This window comes from Manacus candei, unplaced genomic scaffold (assembly GCF_025592945.1).
Source record: "Manacus candei isolate 608988 ecotype Guabito, Panama unplaced genomic scaffold, ASM2559294v1 h1tg000014l, whole genome shotgun sequence".
Lineage (NCBI taxonomy): Eukaryota > Metazoa > Chordata > Aves > Passeriformes > Pipridae > Manacus > Manacus candei.
This window is the reverse complement of record NW_026138062.1, coordinates 52,817,556-52,840,697: the sequence shown is the minus strand read 5'-3', so window position 1 is coordinate 52,840,697 and position 23,142 is coordinate 52,817,556. Positions and strand designations below refer to the sequence as shown.

Genomic DNA, 23,142 nt, shown 5'->3' with positions numbered 1-23,142 from the left:
CAGATGTTTCTACCTATGTCCCCATTACTTGCAGCGGGCAAGATCATACCACATAGAGTGGCCTATGGAAAACACACTGCAAAATAAGAGCCTTCTCTCAAGCATGTGAAATTTTTAGGTAACTTTAAAATGGGGCCTCCCAAAGGAAATGCAGTCAATGAAGGCAGGTGCAATGTATAACCCATGCAAACTGACTACTGAGCAAACAAAACCTAACATTGCTGCACGTTAATGAGAGGGCTACGGTTGTCTGAACACAGCTCCAAACTTTGAAGCCTATCAGTAAAGAGAAAAAATGTTAGCTAACTTTATTTTGATAGCATTTTTCAAACAAGCATTTTGGGGAAAGAACATTTACTCTGGCTCAACTCCTACTGCTTCAGAAACAACAGAGCCTTTTAGCATGCTTTGTGTCCTGCAGCCAGGCTTCTACCACAGAACCAGCTTAGAACAGTTCACTGTTGCTCCATTTCACATTTGACTTTTGGAAAGGAGATTGTCCTGCAATACTGAATTGCCAAAACAAAGCGTATCTTTCAGGTGTACAGCCTTCTACCATATGCCAGAAAAGAGCATTAAAAAGTATTTTGTAACCATTTTTGCTATCTTTTGTGTCATTATCCTATGGCAAGTTGACCTTGACTGGCTGCCAGACATGCAGTCAGCCACTGTCTCACTCCCCTTCCTCAATATGACAAGGGAAGAAAATAAGATGGAAAAGCTGGTGGGTCAAGGTAAGGACAAGAAGATTACTTAGCAACTACCCTTACAGACAAAACAGACTCAACTATAGGATGATGAGAAACAAAGCCAAAACTAAAATCACCTTCTCCCCAACCCCCTTTCTTCTCAGGCTCAACTTCACTCCTACACTCTCAGGTCTTCTACCTCCTTACCAATCCTGACTGGCACAGGGGCATGAGGAACAGTGGGGTTTGTGGTCAGTCCATACAGCTTCTCTCTGTGGCTCCTTCCTCCTCACACTGTTCTCTTGCTCCAGTGTGGGTTCCCTCACATGGGTTACAGTCCTTCACAAACTGCTCCATGGGGTGCAGTCCTTTACAAATGGACCGCTTCAGTGTGGATCACCTATGGCCCACAGTTCCTGGTAGAAAATCTGTTCCTTCATGGGCTTCTCTACATGGGCCAAGCTCCTGCCAGGAGCCTGCTCTTGTATGGGCTCTGTCAGGCTACCAGGGACTCTCTGCTCTAGTGCCTGGAGCACCTTCTACCACACTTTCTTCATTGACTTTGGTGTCTGAGGGGCTTTCTCACACATTTTTTTCTCACTCCCCTCTCAAAAGTGCTTCGCTTCTCATTCCTACAGAGGCTTTCCCAGAAGCACCATCATGTTTCTCCTGTGCCCTGTGTTGTGTGTCAGCATGGGACAGCCTCAGCCTCTTCTCTCTGGCATAGAGACTGTCAGCACCCAGATACCTAGACTCAGTACATATTCCAACATAATGTCATCCTTTAATGTACCTCTTTAGAATGATGTAAGAAATTTTTGAATGTAAGGTCTGTGTTACCTTAAAAGATCCAGCTGCTTCAGAAGCCCTGACTTCTCTCTCTGTAAGGTTTCTGTCACTCGGTACACCTCCCTGTAATAAAAAGAAAAAATAAAAAGTTGTTCTAACCATGGTAAGAACACTGCTAAAATGCTTCCCCCTAGGAGTATCTACATTTGAGATTTCAGCTTTTCCAAACCTGTAGGTTATATTCTGCATGAATGGTTATTCACTTTAAAACAATTTATTCAATACAAGGCCTGAAGTACCACAGCAGTTTGAGTTAGCAGAGGAAGGAGTAGAGGTTCTTTTTTAAAAAGATATGTTTTTTTTTACTTCTTCATCCAGAGAGCTTAATAAATGTTGATACTGGCATTTGGAGCATTCAGAGAAGATACACTGCTGAAATACTTCTCACTTGTGGTCACTAAAAAACAGTTAATATTTTATGCAAAATTAGAGTTTATCTTGCTGCTGGAACCATATGTCAGGCTCACACACATCTACAATCCCTACAATTTCTTTCCAACTCCTGACAGTTATGCAGCTTTTTTAACATTATTCACTTTGACATAATGCAGTTTGGTGTCCGGCCTTATATGGTTTTTTGCCTTTCAGTGAAGCCTCAAGTTCTTCCTGTGCACTGTCTGAACATTACACCTGCTTCAACAGCTCAGGTCTTACCAGACTGATAGGGATGTTTAAAGCAACACTGCAGGTGCAGTTGAGCAGGGCTGAACTCTAATTCCATAAACCACTATTGAATCCAAAGTGCTTTGTAAATGCAGTAGTGTAATTCATCAGTCTGACCACTGGGCAGATTTCCTTTGTAGCTTTAAAATCAGATCATTCCATAGTCTTTGCTCTGGATCTGAAAAGAGAAGCCTCAAAGAGGAAACAAACCACCTTGAGGAGGAATATTTCTACTGTCTACTTCTAAAACACACATCAAACATGCAAACCTAAAAACTGTGTTCTAAACATGGTGGCCATTCCTTAACAATAATTAATCAAAATAGTTCATTATTTAAACCCTCAAGAAAAAAAATAAATATGTAATAACTAAGTAGAATTTGGCATGGAGCTTAAGAGAAAAAGAATATGACATTTGAACATGTTCTGCTCTACCCTGAAATACGGCGAACAGCAAAAGCTCTGAGTTACACAGTTCATTGCTGAAATGTATAGAGTCTGGCTAGATATGTCTGGCATTCATGTGCTCTCCATTGGTAGTGAGAGGGTTTTACAGATCCCTGAGCATTTATTTAAAATGGACTTCAGTGAACATTTCTGCCAATTACAGCTTCAGGGTAATATAACTTCTGCTTTGTGCAGAAGGCTGGAGGCAAGATAGGTAGGTTGATATGTCACTTAAAGGTCATTTCTATCCCTTAAAATACAAATTGTAAATATTTCTTTTTGTTTTTTTTTTTTTTTAAATTCAGAGTCAGAATCTGAAATCCATAAATTTAAATGGAGCCTCCAAAATTATTAGGCTTTGTGTAAATTGTGATAAGTAATGTTTTACCTTGCTGGTCAGGCTCCCTGGTTAGAAATTATGTACTAGTCATACTTTTGATGAAGAAAAATGTAGATCCTAGGTGACTCATAGACAGAGTGCATTCTGAGAACCAAGTTTCAGATAGACTTAGCTTTGAGTAGGATGGAGCATCATGTGCCACAGCTGTAATATCTGTAAGGAATCCCACTGGTATTTCAAAGCTAAGACATTAAACTGATTTTTAATTCGAAATAACTTCAACAAATGGCAGGGGGAAGAACACTGACATTTTGACCACATAGAAAAAGATTCTGTAGAAGCCAGATATGCTGCAGAAAGCATGCTGAATTACTTGGGGGAAAATGGCTAGAACTGCATGGGGTGGTGGTTTCTGCTCATGACACAAGCTTAAATCACTGCATTGAACACCCTGAGAAAGAGGCTCACTGGCACACTAAGCAAATGCACTAGAACTAATGCAGCTCGAGGCTTACATTTCCTTCTCCTCATGTAGTCTTGATGCCTCCTTCTGAAGCACCTCCAACTGTTGTTGAGCCAGGCTTAGTTCATGAGATGTTCTCTCTAGATCTTTCAACAGCTCCTGGTTAGTGAGCTTCAGCTTGGTGTTCTCTACTTTGGTTTCCTCTTTACCGCTGAGGAGTTCTGTACATTGATGCTCTAGCTGGGGTGGAAGAAAAGAGTGCAGAAAGTATTATAACTAACCAAGGCATCTTGGTTTTGAGGTTTTCAATTCAAATCTCAGAGGTTAGTTGAATAGGGAAGCTATTTCTATCAAAGCCAAAATATGAATAAAGCACATACAGCGCTCTTCCATTGCTTTTTGTACGGACATAACTATGTTACACAAAAACAAAGCCATTCCACTCTATGACTGAATTTCATCCAGTTCAAAAATGCACCAGGACAAACCATAAGAAAAGGTGCTACAGATCAGCAGCACTTAGTTGATATTCACAAGTGCTGTTTTAGACCATTTCCCACAAAGGCAAGGCCTACACAGAGTCATTCAGAGGTCTGTCTAAAAACTGAATTAGAGCTTTTTTATTCACTTTTATATTCACTCTCCAAAGTACATCAAAGAAAAGATACACCTTCCCTCTGAAACAGGTAACAGCAGATGACAGTGGTCTCTGGTACATAAAGAAGTTCTACCTGCTTCTCCCTGGCTAACCGAGCAAATTTAGATGGCAGAGCAAAAGTTCATATTAGAGAAGACATTGTTGACCTAAAAATATAAAAGATTTATTTTATTTTATTTTATGTATGCTCTTTAAGGGATGTAAAATGTACTAGGAGCATTACAATGATACCACCTCAATCTTCCAGACCTGGTCCAAACTTACTTCCATCTCCTTATACAAGATTCTGTGCCCTAGATGTTAGGCTGGACATCCCCTGTCCCCAGTGCCTCCTTCTGAGACATTCCGTCACACATCCCTTGAGGAACAAGAGATGAGAATACCTTGTATATTATCTAAGCCATATAGTGCAAGCTGACAGTTCAAGATCATGGCAGTCAGCAAAAAGGCCTGGACAAAGAATCCTGGCTAGTCAACATGGAATCAGACCCATATTCCAGTCATGCCAGGCAGGAGACCCTCATAAGGGAGAATCCCCCTGACTATGTCAGCAGAAACAACACTGAAGTCATCTGGTTTGGAAGTTCCCTTTCACATTTTTGATAATAATGTCCAACACAGGAATAATTACATTGCATTTAAAAAAAAAAAAAAAAAAGACTTATGAATGAAGTTTGGAAAAAAGCATTTGTATTACTCCCAAGAGGTTCTCTCATACAATCAAGCACGGAAGTTATAATGCAATCAAGCTACCATTACTGTCTGCAAGAACAGATTTAATTATCACAGTATATTTTCATGCTAGAGGAAGAGGCAAAAGTGACAGTGATCTCTCAACAAGGCAAACCTTAGACAGCACACATGGATATCCAGGTGAATGAAAAGTAATACCAGAAAATGAATAGGGACAAGGTACTGTAAAACCAGATCTGAATAAACATGAATGTCACTTTAGAGAAGTTCATTAGAAATTAGAAAAACACACGTAGAAAACACTGCCAATAACTACACTGAGTAGCCCATTCAAATAAATAGGTTAGGTTGATAAACCAGAGGCAAAAAAACCCCAATCAAATACTGCATATCAGATTAACAATGGGCCAATCAACTGGTTGAATGACAAAAGTTTCAATTGTTATCAATCATCTGAATAAAATTATCCCGATCATCACATCATCAGAAATAGTGAATTCCAGTAGTCTAACACAGCTTCTGTTCCATAAAAATAAAATGGTATAGTTTAATTTTTATGGTAGTATGAAGATCCTGTCCTTCAAAAGCACCCTTGTTGTGATTCATGCAAATTCATAAGGGAGAGGGGAAATAATAAATAGTAGAAATTACAAATAAAATAAAAATCACAGTAATATTATTGATAATAAGCAATGCAGTGAATAGAAAAGCAAAATATAAAATTGGATTAAAAATAATACTAATAAAAATAGCACAGACATTGTTTTATGTCCTCTGAGATAGGCAATAGTAGACAATGGCAACATAGACAATACTCATAAGATAAGACTTCCTGATACTGTTGCCTGTATTGCTTGATTATACCAGGCTTAAAATTGAGTGTAAGCCTTTGAATAGCTTCTGTGAGTTTTTGCCAAATTTAGAAAAAACATACTTTAAAAAAACACACAAAAAGGTTTTTTACAAAATTACTGGTTGATAACTAAGTTTTAAACATAGCTTTAAAGCAAAAACAAACAAAAGAAAATATTAAAATATAATCATTACAGAAGTATAATAAGTAATTTTTTGTATTTTTTTGCAGTTAGCTTCAGACTAAAAATCCCCAATCTGTGTGCCCCCACAGATATCTTCCAAATATAGATTATTTCACTATAGTGCTGCAATGTGGTAAACAGCCTGCATAAAACCACATTTATTCTGATCCATGATTGTACCAAACAAGGGTAATTAACATCAGGCAGTTGATTCCAATTATGGAACGGTCTTTTAGTTCGCTCCTATATCCTCATCAGCTAAACTTCATAGAATCACAGAATGGCCCAACACCCTGTCCAGCTGAACTTAAGAGCGTCAAATGTTGGGAAATCCACCACTTCCCTGGGGAGTTTATTCCAAAGGCTTATGGTTCTCACTGTGAAAAATTTTTATCATGTGTCCAATCAAAGTCTCCCAGGGACCCATCATCCATCTTTTCCATGTGATTCTTTTTACAAAGGGAATGTCCACCGTTTTTGTAGCCCCCCTTTAAATATTGGAACACGGCCTTCTCCAAGTCTTCTTTTCTCAAGACTGAACAAACCCAGTTCTCTCAGCTCTTCCCCACATGCCAGGCTTCACAGTCCTTTAATCAACTTTGTGACCCTTCCCTGGAACCTCTCCAGCCTGTCCACATCTATTTTGTATAGCTGGGACCAAAACTGAACATGGTATTACAGGTGTGATCTGACAAGCACTGAGTGGAGTGGAATAATTCCTGTTGGTTGATACAACCCAGCATCTTGGTAGCCTTTCTCTGCTGCAGCAGCACACTGTTCACTCATATTGAGCTTGTTGTCCACCTGGAGCCCTAGGTCCCTTTCCACGGCTCCCCAACCAGGTAGATCCCAGCCTGTTCTGCACTCCTGGATTAAGTTTTCCCAGGTATTACACTTGTGTTTGTTGAACTTCCTGTTAGCCCATTCCTGCAGCCTATGCAGGTCTTCCTGAAGGTTGGCTCTCTCTTCCAAAGTGTCCGCTTCCCCATTCAGTTTGGTATCATCAGCAAAATTTGTCAGGGTACACTTTATGCCATAATCCAGATCACTTCAGAAAATATTAAGCAGCCTTGGGCCCAGTATCAATCCCTGCTGGACCCCCCTTGTACCAGGTTGCCAGTGTGAAAAAGAGCTATTTACCATCACCCCTCAATACCTCCTGTCAGCCAGTTCCCCATCCACCGCATGGAACACTTGTGGTGTTCCACTGGAACACTTGTCCAGACCATAACACATCAGTTTCTCCAGGAGAATGCTGTGGGAAACCTTATCAAAAGCCTTGGAGAAATCCAGGTAGTGCCCACGGATTGCCCCACATGAACTAAGCAAGTTACTTTTTTGTAGAAGGCAAATAGGTTTTTCAAGTGTGACTTCCCCTTGGTAAATCCACACCGGCTTTTACCAATCACGTGCTTCATTTGACTTGTGACAGCCCCCCAGGATAGCCCTAACTTGCATAGTTATAGTAAGCTAGAGGTTTGTCTCTCCTCTGATTCAAGTACAGTTCTACATTTCCCATCAGCTTCAGCAGTACCTGGATTCATTCCTCAGAAGAGGATCTAAATACTACATACAACTAGGAAACTGCCCTCAAACTTCTTTTTCCTCTTCCTTCCTTCTCCCTCTTCTGCTTCTCAGGATTGGCACTCCCAAGCACTGCTGCTAGGAAAAAAATTTATATGTATTTTATAATCATATTCTACAGAGGGAATTGGGTTTACAGCATTCCATTTCAGCCCTTTAAATCCCTTTCCCTATTGCTAATTTTTCCTGCACTGACCTTTCAGACACTTTACAGGAAGTTCACACATTCCAAAATACTCTGCTTCCCCAAGCAGGCCATGCATTTTAAGTAAATGCATCAGGTTTTAATATGGGAATTTGACAAGCTGTTACCATGCAAGAGAACCGTGCATTGCTATAAAACTGTTCTCACAGACATATATCAGGAGCAGTTTGTTCAGGAGGGAGCATTTCAAGTCCATAGTGCTGAATTGTCCAAAACAGGTAAATGAGTGGTTGGTACAAGTCTGGAGCAAAGGTATACACTGGAAGAGACAAATCATTCCTCTCTGCTCTTGAGTTGTCTGGGTATTAAGCCAGTTCCTAGCACATTGAAGACAGTGAAATTCTGCTACATTTTCATAAAATTAACCTTCTACCTGGAGAGAATATCCAAAACATGTTTTTCATTATATCACATAAAAGGAAAATTACTCTACATTTTTCCTAAGCACATGACACAAAAGCAACAGAGGGTGACAGTTTGGCAGAATTACATCACACCAACTTGGAGTTTTGGGACCTGAAATAGTACGTAAATAAAATCACATGAACAAATAGGAGTTATCTATTTTTTAACTCTGAAGGATATCAGCTAGTACCCTTTTCTGTTTTTGAACCAATTGTTCCAGTTCTTGTTCCTTTGACAGTAGTTTGCACTCCAGCTCCTTACTGTAGGTCTGAAACCTCTCTGTGTCCTGAAAAATTCAAAGAGGAAATGCATTAACAGAACAGCACAATTGCATCAGCAGAAGGAGAAAAAGAATCAGGCATGAAAAGAACAGGCAAGCTTTCCACAGTGCAAATAACGAGATACGGGTAGAACTCAATTTAGGGATGGTATCACTCATGAATCAAGATTCTGAGCTTCTGTAAACTGGTGTAGCCCAGCAACTCCAGAGAATGCAGCTACTACGGAATGTACTGATTGCACATGAGTAGGCTTCCAGTCTACAAAAGGAGGCAAAGTCTTCTATCTTAGGCATGAGCCTTAGGAGCTTAGGCAATCTAAATCAATGAAGTCAGAATGTCTCCTCTCATTCCCAGCCACACATACCCTATACATTAGCACTAATGTTCATTGATTGTAGCAGTGAGCTGCTTCTGAGAGCTAAACAAACTGAGAAAAAAAAACAGCAATAGAGTGAATAGATTTCTGCACATTTGTTTTCCTGAACTAGACACTGCTGGCACAGAGAAGTGATGAGAATGCACCAATGGAAACAACCTGGACAAATGTATTATGGAGTCTTATGGAGTCATACTGTAACTCAGATACAAGATACCAGGTTTGACATGGGAAATACAGGACACAGTACAGCAGCTCAGGTTGAAGGTAAAAAGAAACAATACCTGCCATGTTTAAAATCCATCACTAACAACAATTTGTCACAGATGTTCCACTGGTATAAACAAGTGATTGGGGCTTCAAGATCAGCCTTTCACTTTGCAATTACATCAACCTGTCCATTACCTAAAAATCCTGCAATCACTAGGAACTCACAGTTGTATATGGAATTACTCCTTCAGACACTACCTAGATGACACAAATTGTCAGACCTCCTCTGAGTAAAATCAGGTTCCAGCAGTACGGATCAGCTGAGAATCTGTGCTATTCCTCCACAATAGGCTTCTACTCCCCAAGGTCCCCAGGAAAATGCTTCTAAACAAAAATAAAAATTCCCTCAGGACAGCAGTGGTTCTTACATGCATTTCCCCTTCAGCAGTACATGTAATGGGGTAATCAAATGCATAATAATTGGCTTCTTCTGTGGAAGAATATATATCCAAGCGAGAAAGACAGAGTAACTGCCCCTTTTGTATAACCTTCAGTCAGCAGGGTACTAAGTATTGTAAATAGCTACAATTTGTACTTATTTGCATCTTACCAATTTCTTTAAATGTATTCTTCAAGAGCTGCTCTTCATTCAAGCTATTATAATTTCCCCTTTATATGGCATCAATGCATCTCTCCAGGCTGTAAAGTCTTTGTAAGACTTTGCATTAGAGAAAGAATTTAACAGCCAGATCCCCCCAGATCCCAAATTAGTCATGCCAAGAAACAATACTTCTTGAGTGTCTGGCAACCCTTAGTGTGAATGTTGACTACACTGTAAATAGCTTGAGTGGGAAGCTTTAATGAAAAAGCCTGAAAGAAATGGCTTTACCTCAAATATACAACTAATTAGGAGATCCAACAATCACTACTTACTGAAAAGTCTTTGTTGTTTTACGGGGTTCAATACCACTTCAGTTGTGGGGTATTAAGACCATATAAACTATTTTTTCCACAAAATTGCTGTCAGGTAAAGTTGCAAATACATTTTATCCTTCAGCTGATACACAAACTTTATATAAAAAGTTCATCTCACCCACCGCTAAAATCTGCTCTCAGCTAGGAAAGCAAAAAACTTGAAAATTTGAGTCAGGTTCATTAGTGTGTGAGGCAAGTAAAAAGAATGGTTCCTTAGACAGCTGATAAAAGCTAATAAAATACTTGATATATTTAGGAGGAAAAAGGAAGTTTTAGATATCATATCTGATTGCGAACGGAGAAAATAACCACTATTTTGGCAACATTTTGTGTGTTGCTGAAACCCTATATTGCTTTCATTTATATGGCTGATGCCAGGACAACAAAAAGGCATAAGCCAGTAGCTCATGATGGATTGTCCCAGGCCACCCAGAGCAGCTGTGAAAAATGCAGCATTTCAGTACTCAAAACTTAACTGGACAAGTCTCTGAGCAACCAGATCTAGCTTGAAAGTCAGGAGTTCCACAGGCTCCTTCCCACCCATGATTCTAAAATTACTCTTTTCTGAAGCATACTGGAAGTTCTTGTTAGTTTCCTTGTTTTACAAGAAAAAGCAGGACAGAGAAATTCAAAGAAAAGACTACAAATGCAGTAGAGGAGATTTAAAGAAGACTTTGCAAGAAAAGGGAATTCATTTTCAGGTATTCTGGAGGCACCATGGCCATGACAGAAGGATCTGACCTATTTGCTATTTTTCAAACAGCTGTGGTGGTTTCAGAAGTTACTATCACTTGAATCATCTCTTGTTGCTCTTCAGTGAGATCCTATCTCCTCCCAGAAAGCAGAAACTATGGAATTCAACAGGTTTGGTGGTGCTCTGAACAACCTCAAAGAGCATTTTTCATAACTGTGATCAGAAGTTGAAACTATAGCAACACCAGTGATAAAATGTTTGTAATTTAAGTAATTTCCAAAAGAATGCCAGCTGCTACTGTATGCCAACCACTAAGTACAGGACATCAATGTTCCTCTCATCCAACAAGTCACTTAGTTCAAAGCTGCAGAGACTGGATCAGTACAAAAGTAACTGTGAGGGAAAAGATGTTTTTTCTCATTTTGTTGTGAAACGCATTTTGTGGGCTTTGACACCCAAAATGAGTATGAAACCACTGAAAGGGGAAGCAGAATCCATGCCCACAATAACAAAGAGACACTCACTTTCAACAGAAACTGCTCTTTCTCCTTTTTGATTTGCTGTTCCATTTCCTCATAGAGATGTTGAATTTCTTCAGCATAAGCAGCAATTTTCCTAACAAGAGATAAAAGTATAATGACTGGGTCTTAGTAGCATTACTTCAAGTCATGGCTCACTTTATGAACTGAGCTCCACATTTCTGCCTTAACACAGGACTCCAACAAATGTTCTAGTGTCCAGGAAATAGGAATTTCTGTGCAGCAAAGTTCACAGATTAATTTTTTTTCCTCTTATTGAAGAAAAGCTTCAACAGTTCAAAAGCTCATATAAAGCTACACATCTGATGTTTCCACACAAAGCACCTCTTTGTTATGCAGTTATAATGACTATTAAATCTTATGTATAAGGAACAGACAATACTAAGAATATCAGAGCCTAAGTTCGCCAATTAAAATTATTTTCACTGTAACTTCCATTTCTTTTTACGCTGGAACTGCATTATTCCCCACACAAGAGCAATGAGTGAGGTACTTCTATCTTATCTAAGATATGTTAGCTAGAACAGAATTCTTGAAAGGCCTTCTTGAAAGCTGCCTTACTGCCTCTCTGACAGTTTTGCTGAAACAAATTTGAAAAGCCCAGATAAGGAATAGAAATAAATACGCTGTGCACAAGTGTATGTGACTGTAGGAAAAAAGAAGTACCAACAAAGTTCACTTTTTTCCCAATAGAATTTTGCAATTAATATCACTGCAGTTTTATACATGAAGAATTACATTGAACGGAGGCTTTAGCTTGGGCAGAAAAAATTTAACTGTTGACAGGGAACAAGACATCTGCTTTGCCCTGCTACTGTTCTATTCTACTATATTATATTTTCATTAATCCAGAAACTGAAAAGCAAAAATCACTTTGTATCAAACTCAGGGGACATCCTAGAAAGATTATTAATAGAGATTCATAGGGTCTTTATATGACATTACTGTATATTCCCCCATATTCTTCCTGCCATAGATGCTACTTGAGCAATCTGCACATAATCTCCATGGGTATTCACATCAGTAAGAGCAAGATAAAATATATACAGTAGAAAGAAAAACCCCAACATTAATTTTGTAATCAGGGTATCTTTTTTTCTTTTTCCTCAATGCTCTACATTTCCTGTTTTCACTTATTGAAAGCCTGGCTCTCTTCTCAGTTAGAGCAAAGCAAATTGAAAAGACACTTCAAAAAATTTACCTAAGCTAAGAAGAGTGAGCAAAACCAGAAACAAGTCTTTCCTTTTCTCTTTCAAACAACAGAACACTTGACACTGCCAGCTTGTATTTTCAGTCACAGGAAAAAATTTGAGGGGAGACAATTTTTCAGGATTTGCAGCAGCGGTAAACAAATGTCAACCTATACAAATTTGAGGAAAACGATGGCTGTCACTTAGACTTTTTAAAACTCTGACCAGGTGAGAAAAGCAGCCCAGACAAGGACCTCTTCATCTGACTGCACCACTTCAAATAGAGAGTGCCAGAAAATCCAGAAGCCCTTTTTGCTGCCTGACTCCCCTTATAGTGTAAAGATGGGTTGTGTTCTGATCTTAAATTTTATTTTCTTCAAAATACAAAAATGCTTCATAAGAAATTAGCACTCATCAATGGAATAAAATTAACACAAATTCATAAAGAAATAAAAATTACTTAGAAAGGTATGGCAGAGATGCTAAGATCATATATCTACTGTATTTGTGCAGTATAATGTCACTTTGACCAGGGCTAGATTGACTATGTACTGAAAAATCCTGTAACTTTGCACAGGCAGAACACATTGCACAGCAGTCAGTGTTTCCATGGGAATCATAAAGATTTTCTTTGCTTCTGTGTGACAGGGAGAATAACTTTAGTACCATATTATTAAGCTGCTGATTCAGTTATTTCTTTCCTCTTATGTGTGTGGAAGCAAAGGATATGGCAGCAGCATCAAGACTACATCCAAGAGGCACTGCTGGATGTAGGAATTTTTTTACTTGGTCTGGCACATAAGCACATGCCATTTCTGCAGGTTGAATACTCCCCAAGCATTTTATTCATGACTTACCATTCTTAACTCTGATCAAATTAAACAGAAAGGGATAAAAAATATCCTGTTATAATCAAAAGTGTAACACAATAATAAGTAACATAATTAACTAGCAGTAGAAAAAATAATCCCACACATTAGCTGGTAAATATTCCCCATATATAATCAGGTGAAAAACCCTGGAGCCATAAGGGTATATCATTGTTATGTGAAAAATGCAACAAGTTTTGATTAAAATCTCTATTCCCTGGGATCATCCCATCTAGTTTTACTTAACGCATTATTGTGTAGCTTCAGTAATATTTGATAATGTGATCTTTTTCCAGTAATGCTGTGAAACAAACAGATGGAGACAAAAGCAGATGGAATGTAACGAGTTCACTAAGTTCAGATGAGAGTTCAGGATCAACAGACTCACAAGGGTTTAATTTCTGCTTGTTCATGTAGCTGAAATGTGAATTGTTCTTTCTCCTTAAAAAAACACAGTGATTTGTGCACACTGTGCACTAATGTTCTGAGATGCTGATTCTCCTCTTCCACAAAGATCGATTCTGACACTGTCCCATGCTAAGCCCATGAGAAGACAGTTTTCCTTCCACTTCCCCTTTATACTTTTGTTTACCTTCTCAGTTGAGAACTGGTTTGAAACACAGCCCATGTTTTTACTAGGTTTTTCTTTCAAATGCAAAGCACAGCAGCAGACAGAGCTAATGGCAGTTGAAGATTTTATCTGTTATAAGAAAAAGCTCTTTCTCATATCTTTTAAGCTTACTTCCTATCAGTCTTACTAAATGCCCCTTGGTTCTACTGCCAGGGATTTGAAGAATAACAAGGTCTGTCATATCTCACTCCTGCCTTAGCCTCCTTATTCAAGAGATCCGACCTTCTAAAAATAGCTCTCTCAGAATAGCTGTTCTATTCCTTTAACCACTGAGTTGCCATTCTCTGTACTTTTCTTTATCCCACTATATTCTTCTAGCACTGCACAGAACTTCATACAGTACTAAGATTCCATGTAGTGGCAAAAACATGCTTTATCATGTGCTCAGTACCCTCCCTGATAATGCACAACAGTTTACTGGGGTCTTTGGGCTGCCACTGCACCATGAACTGATGATTCCAGGAAGCTTTCTGCAATAATCCCAAGTGGTTTCTCTGGAATTATAACTGCCCATCATGTTAGCATGACTTTTATCTTCCTTACAGTCATCTACTGCTTTTTTGCTCATTTAATACATCACCATATTATTTTAAAATCACTACTGCTAAATTTAAGAAGCCATCTAATTTTAAATTATCACTTCAAAATAAATATGAATACCAGAAAATCAAGCAAAACTAACTTATCCTAGCAAAGAAAAATTGTATCCACAGAATCGCATTCTGTTTAGATTTAAAAATCGCAATTTTTTTTCTTTCTAGATTAGCCCGCACATCCTCCCATGTGTGGTGTATTTGCATGTTTGTGTATTGAGAATATATGTACAGTCTCACTACTGCCCAGACCTGGACAGGACAGCAGGACCAAACAGGACAGCATCAGCATACTGTATGTATTGAACCAGAACAGGAGGAAATCCCTGAGTCTCTTAGATCACGGGCCTCAGGTTCAGGAATGACAATACGCATGAGGGAAAGCTCCAGAAGAAAAGACAAAAAACAGATAGAGAAGAACATCATGGATTGACAGCATAGATTGTCACAGCACAAAGATCCCAGCATAAGCACATGAAGCTTTTCAGGGCATCCAGGATAGGAAAAAAAGGACCAACTTAAGACAAAAACACAGCCTACATCCAGAAAAGGAGACAAAAGGCTGAGAGTAGACTGCCTTATTGCCTAATGACTCACAGAGATGAAGCAGAAAGGAAAGATGAAAGATCACATTATTCATGTTCACTTTCCAAAGGCTATTATTGTTAACAACCAAGAACAACCCAGGAGACATTATAAGACCTCAATAACCAGCATCCATTATCTTCTGTGACCCCACAGTAAATGCTTGCTGGTCTATCCAGATACATGCATGTTAGTGCTAGTAAGTATGTGGGTATTAAAAAAATAATTTTCCCCCTTTATGTGGTCTTGTCTCAAGTTTTGCTGTTATTTGTACATGGTTTAAAAGAAAATAAGTTATTCATCCCCATTGTTACTAAAGACAACATTACTACTCCGACTCCTTCCAGCTATTGACTACAAACAAAACAACAATCTATTTGCTGAAATCAGAGGCATTATTGGGATCAACAAAAAGAAGAAATTAGTTAAAACCTGGTTTTACTACAAAAGTATAAAAATCCAATGCATTTTTAAGGTAGAGATTTCACATCAGCCAGAAAAGATAATGCTAATGCATTCTCTGTGCACCTCTGTGCTGAGCACAGCTATTAAACGGAACAAATTTATTAATTCAGTTCCCAAAAAACCACACACAAAAATCCCAAATAAAACCACAAAAACAAACCCCTAACCACACATGGTAGTTAATAATCTCTAGTCTAAAAGAGACAGCAAAAGTCTCTGTATGCTGTTTCCAACTGACTAGCTGTCTGATGGCTAAAACCACACTTGGAGACTTAGATGAAAATGCTACTATCAATATAAACCAATTGTCTTTAATGACCATACAGTTTTAGGTCTTTTTCTTCTTCATAAGCCTTATCACATTCTCAGAATAGCCAGGAGAGTGCTGAACAAATGAAGTAAATGTTCAACAATATATTTACCTTCATTATTCAATCTGTAACATTCTGAAATTCAGAAGCGACACTTCACAATAAAAATACACAGGAACTTCAACTACAACCATAATTTTGCATTCTGTTTCAATTTCACATAACAACTTTTTTCCCCCCGCGTAGCTATATATTAAAGGGAGATCTATTAATTTTTAGTTCTTATATATTTATATGTATATGTATTTTATGTATTTGTTTATATACATATAGGTTTACATATAAAACAAATACATATTATTTACTACATTTCATAGGCTTGCTTTATAGATATATATTTGTTAACTTACATTTTCACTAATATCAGTACTTTATGCTGCTTTAACATCTTAAACCTCTTACGTCTCTGGCCAGTTAATCCAGATTTATAGCTTTTCTGCACGCAGGGTTTTCAAAGCACACAGACAATTTACCAGATTTACTGGTAAATCTGACTGTCCTCTGGAATCAAACTGATTAACTAGATTGGAATTGCTTAATATTGTCTTAAAACTTCAATGCAATAATAGACATCTGCAAAAGAATTTCAGTCAACAAAGTCTGTTAACTGGAAAAGCTAATTTCATCCAGTTCTGCATTACGAATAATTTTACCAGTACTCTTCATGACTAATAAAATATTACATAATGGGAACTCTTGTCCTCCATTCTCCACTGAAATACCTTGTTTATTTCAGAAGTTCAAACAGTAGGTAAGATAGTTGTAAAACTACACAAACGGTCTAACAAAGAGAAGTACTAACTTTTTTAGAGCGCATTCCAATTCATTCTTCTCATTATCTGCTTCTTGGAGCTGGGAGAAAATTCTGACCAAGAGTTCTTCAAAATTGGAAAGTAAATGAGGTTCATCTTTTCTTAGCTGCAACCAAAGTTGCTTCACATCACTCTCACTGAAAGTAGAGATCATAAAGGATTCATTAATAGAGAACATTTCTCCAGCTGCAATAAATGTTCACAGCATCATAGTAGATGGAGGTTTAAGGGCATCACTAGTCAGAATACACAACTTATTAAAAACAAGGGCTACTTAAACTGTGCCAGATTTGACAAGGATGAAGTCGATGGGAAATGATGGAAACTGCATTTATTCAAAAAAATGCATCATAATGTGTGGTCATTAATGGCTGCAGATTATCACAGGATCTGCTTGTTTAGTGGGTGCCCTGCCAGACACTTCATCTGAACAGGAATGGATAAGAAAGGAGAGATACAATGAGATTCAGTGTGCCATCCCATCACTTCTATTAGAAGCAAAGAGGTTTTCATGAATCTATGGTGAAGGGAGCAGTGCAAAAGCTAATCAAAACCCCTTCCTCGTAAGTTACTTAGACATGTTAAGAAATTGTGTTTGTACTGACTTCTTCCATTTTCAACATATTTTGATTCTACTGTGAGTCTGCTACAAAAATCAGAATAAAACATCTTGAAATTTCAATTTAAAGACTTATCAAGATAATGTTTTGTTTCCAAATATGTTCAGCAGATACTGGAAAAAAGATGCTCTACCGTGAATGACAATGAGTTTCCTAATACTTTGCCTATATTCTCCTGAACAACTTTTTTGTTTGTTTATTCTTGACTCACTCTCTTTCATGTGCATTGTAAGCCTGAACCTAGCCAGCAAAGAGTGCTATATTTAAAGGACAAATTGAGGATAAGGATAGAAAAAGTGGGTGATGAAAATCTCTTCAAAATGAAAGCCTTTCAGGATGACTGACAACCAACTGTTACCCATAACAAGCAATCAGGTGAAGAGAAGGACTGAGGAGCACTTTAATTTCATGGTAAGAATCACTGATGTATTTCTTAAATATTCCTACCATCTGTGCAGATTCTCCCTTTTTGCTCCATGCTTTTTTTTGTTCTAGAACATTCCTTGTGGTTGAACAAAGAATGTCAGGCCTACACACAAAAAGATCCTAGTGCAGGTTTTACGTTCCATGTTTCAGAGCGAGCCATTCTGGCCCTGGAAGAGATAGTGTTATCAGAATAATCACAACATGCAATTATGCATGAAGGGGAGAAAAGGCAGAAAAAAAGGAGAAAGCTTCCATTCCTATGGTTAACTGGTGCACTTTAAACACAGGCCTTGCCAAAAAAAAGCAGTCATCATGCATTGTTTGATTGAAAATCAGTGGCATCTGTGGATTATATGTTAATTATGTTCAAAACCCACGACACATAAAGTAGTTTAGCTTTCATATGGCAGAAAAACAAGTTTCATATGCTTGTAGTACAATAGTTTTGCTCTTGGAAATTTTGGTACTTTATCTGACAACCAAGAAAATGAATATTTTTAAGAATCACTGTGTTACTGAGCAGTCTTGGTTCTTGTTATTTACCTTGGATTCAATTAAAGTAAAACCCAGAGATTAATTATAAAAAATCATTCAGTTGATTACTATTGCTGCAAAGACTCACTCATTTAAAACCTTTTTAGCTCCAAGCCGATCCATCAGATTGGAGAACTGGAATTCTTCATCCTCATCATCACCCATGGTCTCTTTGCAGGCTGTTTCACCTGATTGCTCCATCATGTCATTTTTCAAAGCAAACTGCTCCAAAAGAAACTGGCCTAAGAATTAGAAATTACACATATTAGCATTTTCAGAACTCAACTATAAGAAGCAATGTAATACTAAATATACTAAAGATCAAATTTTACAGTAAGTACAATTTGTGAGGGAAACACCTACACTTGTTTACAGGCAGAGTATAATGAGGATGAGGTATGGCAAGAGGATCTCGAGTTCTGTGGCTGACTTTGTGCCCACTTTAATGTCTAACCTTCAGTAAATAATTCAAAATTCACAAACCTAATGAAAAAATTCTTATCTCCATACAAAAAAAAAAAGACATAAATTGTAGTAAAAAGCACTTCATAAATTTGTGGCCACATTTTTTGATATGTTTAAATAGATGTTTGGAATCTAAAATAACCATAGCATCAGTTACAAAATTGATAAAATTGATAAAACGTACATCAAATAAAATATAACATTCTTTTTAATGCACGACCAAAGGCACACTTCAAATTCCTATATAAACTTCATACAGAAAGCTGTATTTTATTAACAGTAGTTGTACAGTGAGGATGCAGAAGTGAAATTGCCACATGAATAATCAATACACTTGTGCTCGGCTGAGGCAGACCAGATACATTCCATCAAGTTCTAAATGTCACAGCTATTTTATTTGAATATTTGCAAGTCAAAATTTTTAAGGAATCTAGGCAAACGGGGTATGCAGAGGATTTTTTGTTATATTCTAAACACCAGTACAGAAGTTACCATAGACACAAGGAAACAGAAAAACTGGTCTGGTTTTATGGTCTTATTAACTCCATCTTGCATTTTTTCTCCAGCACCAAGCAGAGAATGTTGACAACAGAACAGAATATGTTGCAAAGAAAGGCTACAGTAAATTTCAGATTTATCACCATTTACAAATATGAACAGGATTCTCCCATGATAATTGGTGCAGTACAAGTTTTATCCAGATACTACTCTGCTTTCTCCATGCTTTCTATAGCAGCCTATATCTAATACAGCTGCTGCTTCTGCTAGGAATACCAACATCATCACCCAGCCAAATGTTTGACTACCTAGCCTGGAAAATACCTGTGAATGCTGTGTAGAAGGTTAAAATGTACCACATTTTACACTGTCTATCTGTCTTTTGTGAATCCTATACATAGGTGCTGTGTCCATGTCCTTTGTGTGCTTGTGTGTGTGCAAGTGTGGGTGCCTCTGGGATACACATTTAACTTCACTGCCAGTTGAATCTGCAAACAGGAGAGCAGTGGCCACGTCCTCCTTGTTCTCTGGACTGGGCTCCAGCAGTTGAGTAGAAGCAATCTCCAGGATCTGGAGCTGCTGGAGATGGGAGCCACTTACAACCTCACTGAATAAACAGTTTTGGTTTTGCAGGGAATACTTATGAAAATAATCTTCATTTAACTGAAGAAATATGTAATTTACTTGTGAAAAGTAAAGCAGTAATACATTATTTCATTTTTAAATAATGGCAATTTTCAGATTAAACCATAGTCTATTAAGATACTTGATCTAGCTCTACAATGGAAGAGGTGGGACATGAGAGAATTAAGATGTCAAACCACGGGTGATCTGAAAGCAAAAATTAAGGTATTATATAAATACTATAAATAAATAGTATAAATACATAGTATTTAAATTGGGATTTCATGTTTCAATTCACACACAGAAGACATTCCATTTTCTAGAGAAAATGCTAAAATTTAAGCACAAAACTGATTTTGCATAAACAATCGAAAACAGTCTCCCTAACATTGTCATCTTATCTGGAATGTCACAGCTGGGGAGAAAACAAACACAGACAACATGACAGTAAGAGTGCTGTTGCAAAACAGGCAATTACAAAGAACTTATTAGCTCCTATTATGCAGTAATAAGTGCCTCATCCTATTTTGTTTTGAAATAAATTAACATTACTTGAATTAATTTGTTGTAGAAGGCATTTCCATAGCTCTAAGGACAGTGGTATTCACACATTTTTAACATTGTCTTACATTAATCTTAGAGACAATCTTAATTATCTTCCAGGTCTTATGACCTGATTGAAATAAAACACAAGATTTCCCCCCTCCTCCTGTTAAGACAAAATGCTTCTTTACTGATGTGAAGAGTACAGAACACGAATGAAGCTCAATACAGGAGACACGCTTTCCAAAACTCACTGAGTCCTGTGATGAACTCCTTTGGAGTAAGTGAGCCATTGCCATCAGCATCCAATGTAACAAAAACTTTTTCAAGCTCTTCCAGGCTAAAAGGTAACTCAGGAAGCAGTCTCTGAAATGATAAAACATACAGCAACTTCATCCATTACTCCAGAATAAGAGGAAGACTAGATTCTACAGAACATCTATAATACAGAAGGATAGGTCCTTTGTTTCCCAGAGTGAAAATCCAAACACATTACAGAGTTAAACAAGATCAACTGAGGGACATTTGCTTTAATAACTTCTTTATTTACTTTTATGAGTCCATTATGACAAAGAAGTGAGAACACGCTCCCTGTGACACAAATTCCAATCACACAGGGAAGAGGAAGAACTTAAGGTAGAGACTCAGCATCCTGGTGGCTACTGGACAATCTTGGCAGCAGAAATGTATGCCTAGTTCCTTCCACATCATGAGGTCAAGCAAGAGACTCACCAGATGACTACATTATAGAGGATATACTGTCCTAACTAAAGCTGCTTCAAAATATGTAATTTTGAAAATAACTGCATAAACAAACAAATAAATAAAACAAAGCTAAGAAAGCTGCGTGGTCCAAAGACCAAGGACCTTCTGATCCTGTAACGAGTTAAATGTAGTTTATGACTGTCTACTTCTGAAATGCAGCATGCTTACACAAAAGAAGAGATAACTCTATGAAACCATCTCCACAAAACTACATTTTTTTCCCCTGATAATCTTGAGACAGGTATAAAAGAAAAAAGAAAAAATTTGAAAAACTGATCCTAATGGATTTACTCCAATTCTTTTGACAGTGTAGACAGATTCCCAGAAATAGGAGGAACTGGAATGGCAAACAACTACAACAGCAAGGATTTCCAGTGGGAGACAGCAATAGGAAGATTAAAACACCAGTTTGAAAAGCAGTATAAATACACACCAGTGAAGTCCTCTACTTTATTAGTTAAGCTTTTTATCCCCCCCCCCAAACTGCTGTTGTATATAAAACATACTAAAATTGCAAGCTAGTCGGCTGATAAAAGTTCATCAGTTTAAAACTGTTAAAACTGTTCCACTGTGGGGAAGGGAGTTAGGGCCAAAGAAAGTTTCTCCTTCAATCCAGGTACAACAGAAATGACTATTCAATATACTAAGCCATATGGGCAAATAAGAATTGGCTGAGTGCACTAACCAGGATCTCCCTGGCTGCAATGAAGGCTGCAATGGACTGTATGAGCTGAAGGAAGAGCAGTAAAAGAAATTCCAAGGCGGTCTTGAGAAATGAAATCAACAGTTTCTAAAGGACAGAATTATCTAGAACAGCCAAAAAGGGATTTCTGAGCAGGATTAATTGTGAATTGTTGCCTGCTTCCAAAAAAACAAAGAAAATTTACTTCATCAGCAATATATCTGGTCACCAGTTTCTTACTTAAACACGGCCATCTTCCCAAAGCTTTGGATTTTAATCTCTTAGATCTAAAGGGAAACTTTTAAAAATGAGCTTCTGTTGTAAAAGTCTTACAGCCTACACTGCACTGATGAGGGAGGAGGTGCTTCAGACAAATTACTCTTTTTACACTTAAAAAAACAGAAACTGTACCCCTACTGCCAGGTCTTTGGGACCTGCTGAAGAAGCACTTCTTGAAAGCTGGTTGTCCCTGTCTGACCATGCCATCCACACAGACCCACTTGCTATTCCAGTACAATGGCTTGTGGGACTTGCTGCAAACCTGACTGACAAATACATGCTTCTCCAAATATAGCTGGACTGCCCTAATGCAGTATTCAAATTCTGAAGCGAATTACACTAATTTTACAATAGAAACCACCACAATTACTTCTATTTTCTTGGGAAAGTATATGAAAGTAGGAGATTTTGAGGAATGCTCCATTAAATTTCCGGTGGATAATTTACAGACTTTGATTAATTAGGCCACACATTGTTACTAAGATTAAGTCAATGTTTTCCCAACCTCTTGTATTTATTCTAAATAAAATAATTAAATTTTTTTGTTGTTAGGAAAAGAAAATGTTATTGGTCTCATAATTGTGGTTTTGTTTATCTGCTCATTTCAGGTTTACTGTAAAATCCTTTAAATATGAGGCTCTCAAAAATTTTAAAAGAAAAAGAAAAAGAAATAAAACATTCAGAGATACCATTGGAGCTTTAAAAGAAACTATCTGCATTGCCACCAAATGTGCTCTGTGCTTGCATGACACCTATGCTTAATTCTCTGAAAATACCAAGCTTTTACTCTGCTAAATAAAAAGACAGAGGTCAAATAGCTAAGGGCAAGATCTGAACTCAGTTCTGCTATACACACTCTACAACATTAATTCTCTTTATTCATTACAACCTCAAGACCCAAAGGACAAAGCTGTGGTTTCAAGTCTCAGGTAGAATATGCTTTCTTGCAATTTCAGAAAACCTCTTGTTTGTTTGAAAGTTGAGTACATTTGCTATTTTGAAATTGAATGAAAAAATTTAAAAAAAAATCAGTATTAACATAGTCTCACAATAAACAGCATGATATAATCAGGGGGAAGTAA

General features: G+C 37.6%; 1 protein-coding gene across 3 annotated transcripts in view; it reads right to left on the bottom strand.

Annotated features, from left to right (window-relative positions):
- Positions 1 to 23,142, bottom strand: part of CRACR2A (calcium release activated channel regulator 2A) — a 54,863-nt gene that overhangs the window by 18,934 nt on the left and 12,787 nt on the right. For all 3 annotated transcript variants that reach the window (XR_007903394.1, XM_051780745.1, XM_051780743.1), the window contains 7 exons: positions 20,589 to 20,700; positions 18,293 to 18,446; positions 16,615 to 16,761; positions 11,094 to 11,184; positions 8,224 to 8,319; positions 3,504 to 3,691; positions 1,530 to 1,601 (listed from right to left, as the gene is read on the bottom strand). Coding sequence is in view for 2 of the 3 variants with exons in the window: in XM_051780745.1 (XP_051636705.1) it covers positions 1,530 to 1,601; positions 3,504 to 3,691; positions 8,224 to 8,319; positions 11,094 to 11,184; positions 16,615 to 16,761; positions 18,293 to 18,446; positions 20,589 to 20,700 (860 nt within the window). In the remaining variant the exon portion in view is untranslated. The remainder of the gene's footprint in view (positions 1 to 1,529; positions 1,602 to 3,503; positions 3,692 to 8,223; positions 8,320 to 11,093; positions 11,185 to 16,614; positions 16,762 to 18,292; positions 18,447 to 20,588; positions 20,701 to 23,142) is intronic.